We start from the raw sequence: 7273 nt of genomic DNA, 5'->3' as shown, positions 1-7273 counted from the left end.
TTTCGAGGTGAGTTATCCTCACTATATCCACGGGGTCTAAGGCACCAAGGCCGACCCTTATCGGATTGAGATTCAGGTAGTTGTTGCTATGTTGTTGTTATGTTGTTACTGTGATATGTTTGCATCCTGAGAGTTAGGATGGTATATGTTAGAGGCCTGATTGAGATCGGTATCCTGAGAGATAGGGAGGTGCTATGCTAGTGACCTGTTAGGTCGGTATCCTGGTTAGGATGATGATATGTTATGTGATCTGTTTGATCTGCTTGTTGACTGTGAATTGCTATATGATTGTTTGTATATGTGCACATGGTTGTTTGGACTGGAGTTGGGTTGAGGCAGGTCCTGCTGTGTGTTGTAGGCCAAGATACCCAGGGCGGACCGGTTGTCCCGAAGGCCCAGCGAGCGGTCCGGATAGGCTGTAGGCCCCGAAAGGGCGGACCAGACGTGCCGAAGGCTCGGAGAGTGGACCAGACAGACTGAAGGCCCGGCGCGGGCGGACCAGTCATACTGTAGACTCAGAGAGTGGACCAGGTGGATTGAAGGCTCGGGTGCGGGCAGACCAATCACACTGCAGACTCGATGTATGTGGATAGACTCAGAGGGTGGACCAGGTGGACTGTAGGCCGGTGCGGCGGACCAGTCACGCAGTAGACCCGGAGCGCATGGCTGTTCTGTGATTAGATATGTTGTGGCATGATATGCGTGTATGGTATTTGCGGTTGGTATTTTGGGGATATCTCACTAAGCTTTCGGGCTTATAGTTGTGGTTTTATGTTTTTCAGGTTCTTCAGGAGATTGTGGCAAGGCGAAGGCGTGATCGTACCGCTTCTCATGATTTTGTAGTATTGTGATTCTGGGAACACGCTAAATGTTTTGTATTGAAAACCTTTTTGTAAAGATTTAATGGAATCGAAATGTTTTTGAAAAATTTAAAATTTGTTGTATTTTTCGGTCGTTATAGTAATTCAAGATTTAATTGCATATAAATTATTCACTTAAACTATCGTTTTTGGTTCATTTATTACACCCTCCTATATGACTTGACCAACTTTCAAACATCACGACTTTAACAATTTGGGACCAAATTTCCGTAACAATTATTTTAACAGTTTAAAATTTTTCAAAAGATGATCAAACTAATTTGATCCCATACAAGGGGTGTTTCAACAAACACTTTAAAAACTAATTTTATCCCATACGACACAAGGAAGAAATCAAACCGATTAGAATCATCTTTTTTGATACGAGTAGTTGTTATAAGTTTTACTTATTCTAGATTATAACAGTAAAATAAAATCTTCATTAATGGATTCGGTTGGATGAACTTATTTCTAACAAGATATTTTTTAGAAATGAATTGTATCGGTGGTGATTAAGATACAATTTTCAAAACCTTAACCCACACAAGTTGGAAAACAATTATGCACTCCGAAATGCCGATCCAAAAGTGAACCATATAAGATAAAGCACGTTCAAAATGTATTTTAAGCAAAAATAACCCAAAATATCCGAATTCGGAACAATTTATGTCCTATCTTGTCGGATACTTTGATATACATTTTCTTTAGTTTGAAACGTGTCATTTCAGACATGATTATCATTTTGGCAAACGGTTAAATATCATTTATTATTTTTGTGAATTTCCCTTTATATATTTCCATCTCTACTAAATATTTTATAGCTTTATATACACAACAAGTTTTAGCTATAGTACTGTACAACTATATAAATCATAATTTGTTGGGTATAATTAAAAAATGTTGTGTATGAATCTCTTACCCATCACAAATTTCGTTTTAACTAAAATTAATTATTTTATTTTTATGTAAACCGTAAAGTTTAAAAACAAGAGTAAATTACACAAATGGTCCCTATGGTTTGAGGTAATTTGAGTGTTTGGTTCCTAACTTATTTTTTTAACTCGGAAGGTCCTTACTTTTTGTTTCTGTTACGCGTGGGTCCATATCTTACCTACAAAAACTATTTTTCCCTTGATTTTTAACTTATTTAAGTAAACACACCCCCAACCCTATTCATTCACCTTACCTTATCTACCCATCATTTTTTCCTATGTAAATAATAGTATTTTGGGATAATGACTTAGGAGGGTAATAACGTTTCCTGTTTGTCCATTTTAGGCCCCTAACGTATTTTTTGTGCGTATTACACCATTAAGGTTATTATAACCGTTTACAAATAGTCCTTTTAACAGGAATAAGCCGGTAAAATGATTATTTATAAACAGTTATAACAACCTTAATGGTGTAATATACACAAAAAATACGTTGGGGACCTAATATGGACAAATGAGAAACGTTATTACCCTCCTAAGTCATTATCCCATGAAACTATAAACCCCTATAGTAAATTTTTACTTTTTAAATAAGAAACTTGTAGGTCTTGAGGTTGGTAGTTTGGATGTTTTTAACATCGTCCTTCTTTATAAATGGAAGTGGCGGTTTCTTAATGACAAGGGAGCTCTTCGGGTTAAAATTGTCAAATTTTGTCATGGGGAAGGTGGTGGTTTTTTGGAAGATTTGAGAATAGGAATTGGAGGGGGTGTTTGGCAAAAGATTGTAGGATCCATTAATCACCTCCATGAGAATGGTTGTATTCCTTCTAATTACATGTATAGAGTGATGGGGGGTGAGACTCAAACGAGATTCTAGAAGGATGTTTGGTGCTTGGATATTCCTCTTAGGGAGCGGTTCGGGAGGCTCTTTGCTTTGGCCTTTAATCAAGATGATCGAGTAAGTGAATAATGGGATCCGGAGGGATGTAATTTCCATTGGTGTTGGGGGATTAGAGGAGGGGCCAATGAAAATTACATCCCTCCGGATCCCATTATTCACTTACTCGAGCATCCTGATTAAAGGCTAAAGCAAAGAGCCTCCCGAACCGCTCTCTAAGAGGAATATTCAAGCACCAAACATCCTTCTACAAGATAATCAAATTGGGTCGATTCAGCCCCTCCTCTAATCCCCCGACGCCAACGAAAATTACATCCCCCCTGGATCCCATTATTCACTTACTCGAGCATCTTGATTATAGGCCAAAGCAAAGAGCCTCCCGAACCGCTCCTTAAGAGGAATATCTAAGCACCAAACATCCTTCTAGAACCTCGTCTGAGTCTCATCCCCCACCACTCTATACATGTAATTAGAAGGAATATAACCATTCTCATGGAGGTGATTAACGGATCCTACAATCTTTTGCCAAACACCCCCTCCAATTCCTATTCTCAAATCGTCCGCAAAACCACCACCTTCCTCATGACAAAATTTGACAATTTTAACCCGAAGAGCTCCATTGTCATTAAGAAACCGCCACTTTCATTTATAAAGAAGGCCGAGGTTAAAAACATTCAAACTACCAACCCCAAGACCTATAAGTTTCTTATTTAAAAAGTAAAAATTTATTATAGGGGTTTATAGTTTAATGGGATAATGACTTAGGAGGGTAATAACGTTTTCTGTTTATCCATATTAGGTCTCTAACGTATTTTTTGTGTATATTACACCATTAAGGTTGTTATAACCGTTTATAAATAATCATTTTACCGACTTCTTCCTGTTAAAAAAATTATTTGTAAACGGTTATACTAACCTTAATGGTGTAATACGCACAAAAAATACGTTAGGAACCTAAAATGGACAAACAGGAAACGTTATTACCCTCCTAAGTTCTTATCCCTAGTATTTTTAGGTAAGACATGACCAAACACGTAACAAAAACAAATAGTAAAAATTTAACACGTAACAAAAACAAATAGTAAAAATTTAACACGTAACAAAAACAAATAGTAGAACTACTTAAAAAACAAAAAATAAGTTAGTGACCCAAAACCATACCGACGTGTGATATACTCTAAAAACAAAGAGATCCGGAAAGGAGAGACAGGCGGACAAAGCGTCACCGTAGTAGTGAAGTAGAAGTCTTCCAGATCTGCAGTGCCTTTCGTTAGTTTCATCCCAGACCCAACAAACACGCGATCCAACCAAACTCTTTGCTTCATCAAAAACCATTACTTTTCTAGATTCCCAAATCGCAAACCTTCTAAAAATGGAACCCAACACCACCATAAAATCGTCATCAAAGGATGAGATAGAGCCAGTCGAAGAGAAACCAGCGGTGGAGCAACCGAAAGAAGACCAGAACGCCGGCGGTGGATGGAGCTGGGGATTCTCTGCGTTTTCTGTTCTTTCAGATCTTCAGAAGGCTGCTGAGGAGATCTCTCGCAATGTAATGCTAATTTATTTGGAAATTGTATTTGGTTCACTTCCTTTAGTATCGCATTTCCAAATACTTTGCTGCCTATGGAATTAGGGTTTTACTATCTCACTTTCACTCTCACTCACCCTTGCCCGATCTAGGTTTTCGTTTTGGTCAATGATCGCAAGGCTTTTTATTACTCGACAGAAATGGATACGAATTGAGACTTCCATTTTTGACGTCAAACTTAGTGCATCTCAAATACAAATATAAAGTATCTGATAGGATTTTCATACAAAACAAACACGAACATTGGATTTTCTATCGACTGTTATCAAGTTTTGTTATTAAACCCCTCTTGAATGTTTCGTGGAAGGAGATACATTTTTGAAATTTGAACTTCGATTCCTAACCTAATAGTGTTCAGATGAAGTTTTTTTTTTTTTTTTTTTTTTTTTTTTTTTTTTTTTTTTAATGGATTTTGTTGCAAATTTGCACCTAAAACAATATTACTTTTAGTCTGATATCTATTTCAGGAAAGAAATTTGCACAAGCAACATTTAAGTTTCTTCTGATCACTGTTTTGTGTTCACAGGCTGCTGAGGTTGCCAAGACAGCTGCAAATAGCATCTCTGAGTTGCAAAACGAGCTTGAAGGCTCAGAATCTTCTAAAGAGGATCAAGATCATCAAGCAGCATCTGATAAAGATCAAGAAAGTGAAGATGAAGATGATAAGAAGCGCAAGGCTACTCTTGAAAGACTTGAGAAAGCCAGTGAAGACACAATCCTTGGCCAAGCAAGTTCTAAATGATAGTTGCATAACTAACTTGTGTTTTCAATGCTTTCCCACTTTTGATTTTATTCTAAATCTTTATTTTTTTTATCCTACAGGGGATAAAGGCTATTGACAGTTCTGTGGAGAACTTTGCTTCAGGAGCTTGGCAGGCTCTTGGTAATGCATGGAAAGGGGGTTCCAGTTTTGTTCAGAAGTAGGTCAACTTATTGGCATCTATTTTTCTTTTGTGAAAGCAACCAAATATCCAAATCAAATGAATCTTTATAATTAATTGTTTATGTTCTTCAGACTGGAAGACTCTATACAGCAAGGTGGTATACCTGCAGCAGGCTCTGTTGCACCATCTCTTCTAGAGGTTAGCACAAACCCTTTCTTGTTTTTATCTCCTACTAAAAGTTTCTGTTTTTGATTGTTTTTTTTTTAACTGATTAAACAGACTGGAAGAGCTTTTACTGCTAAGGGGTTGCAAGTTCTTGAGTATGTTGGAAAAGAAACTGTTGATCTTTTGATTGCAGAATCAGGAATGGAAGTTGACAAAAATGGTGGTGAAGGTGGGCATGGAACTGAAGAGGATCAGTTATTGGAAGAAGTAACATTTGACAGATGCTTTTACATCTATGGAGGTCCAGAGCATCTGGAGGTAGTAATTCTTTCATCTTTTTTTTATTATCAAATTCATTTTAGCATATCAAAGTTTCTTATCATGTTGAGTTACAGGAACTTGAGGCATTGTCAAACCATTATGCCCTTTTATTTAATCGAAGAAAAGCAAAGCTCTCATCTGATGAAAAATCTGCATACGATGTGAAGCTTAAAGAGGTTCAACAGCTTCTAAGTTTAGACACTGAAAGTGATGGAAAGAATGCAGAATCTGAAAAGGGAAAGAATGTTGAGAATTCATCTGATGGAAGTTATGATGAGATCAAGAGTTTTCATGGTTCTAGTGTGAGCAAGGCTGCAGAAATGGCTACAGGGTAATCTCGTCTTTTTAAGTTTTTACATTACTCTAATTCAATCCAAAACAAATCTTTATACAATATTAATTTAAGGGTGTCAATTCATCATTTGATATATTTTGCAGGTTTGCTAATGCGTTAGCTGGACTTTCCCCAAGTGATATTGCTCTAAGAACTGGTGGGAGGCTAGATTCTCTTCACTCTGAGGGCATTCATGTAAATAAATAAATTATCTCTTTATTATTGAATATCAGGCAACAATCAAAGTAAATAATAATAATAATATTATGTGTATGCAGAGGCTTTCAGAGATGTGTTGCATTGCGGTTTCTCAACTTGTAGCTCTTGGGAAATCAGTAGTGAAGAATGCAAAGGATGATGATGATGTGGCAAAATTTGATTGGCCAGAGGATTGTATTGAAAAAGCTAAAACAATTAGAACAAAGACACAATCAATGACTGGATTTGTGGAGGCAGTTGCCATCAGTTTTGTGACAGGTACGTGTATGTGTAAGTAAGTAAATCATTGAGTATTGGAATTAACAGAGACTAAATGACCATTTTACCCTTGTAATGAACAAACACTACAGGCATATCGGATGTAGCAGAAGCTTATGCAGCAGCCATAAAATCTGCTACAGAAGTTTTACCAGAGAAAGTAATTGAAGAAAAAGTGAAGTCATTTTCTGAAGATCTTCGTGTGAATCGGACCACAGCTGTGGCTAAAATCCAGGATGGATTACATTTTCTGGCTTATGTCATCCTTTCCACTTCCATGCCTGCTGCTACTTAATGCTTAGGAGATCTTAAAACTAAAACCTTCTTTGTTTTTTTTAGATTATTCAGAGATTTTGGTGTGTTGTATATATAGATTATAGAGTAGTTGTTGCTTTTAGTTTTGGGATTGTGAATCTACTATATCATAATTCATACTGCTCCCAGATTCCAACTTGTAAGTTGTTGTATACTTTTTTCAAGTCTTTATTACTATACCCGTTTAGTGCTTAGTAGGGTCTTTAACTGTTTGGAGGATTTTGAATTCTGATTGATTCTTAGGTTATAAAACAACGACTACCTTTATATACTTCTAATTTTGATTTTGCTTTCATGAGATTAGTTTTGGATTAATGTTAATCAAATAATAGCCAAGTTTCAGGTTTGTTCTAAAAATGTATTCCAAACAATATTAAGAGGCTTTACCATTCAAGTTTTAGTTTTGTTTCATTTATGTGGAAGTGGAACAATGGAAAGGTAAGATGTGAGTTGAGGTGTAATAGTTTCTAATTCAACAAATGAATATCTATCTACA

General features: G+C 36.5%; 1 protein-coding gene across 1 annotated transcript; it reads left to right on the top strand.

Moving 5' to 3' along the window:
- Nucleotides 1-3873: 3873 nt before the first annotated feature.
- On the top strand, nt 3874-6971 carry LOC111878003 (uncharacterized). Its single transcript, XM_023874511.3, has 9 exons — nt 3874-4242; nt 4808-5008; nt 5104-5201; nt 5297-5363; nt 5445-5648; nt 5726-5982; nt 6090-6180; nt 6264-6462; nt 6555-6971. The coding sequence occupies exons 1-9, from the start codon at nt 4063-4065 to the stop codon at nt 6755-6757; spliced, it is 1500 nt and encodes a 499-aa protein (XP_023730279.1). The 5' UTR covers nt 3874-4062; the 3' UTR covers nt 6758-6971.
- Nucleotides 6972-7273: the final 302 nt, after the last annotated feature.

This window comes from Lactuca sativa, chromosome 5 (genome assembly GCF_002870075.4).
Source record: "Lactuca sativa cultivar Salinas chromosome 5, Lsat_Salinas_v11, whole genome shotgun sequence".
Classification (NCBI taxonomy): Eukaryota; Viridiplantae; Streptophyta; class Magnoliopsida; order Asterales; family Asteraceae; genus Lactuca; species Lactuca sativa.
This window is presented reverse-complemented; position numbering and strand designations above follow the sequence as displayed.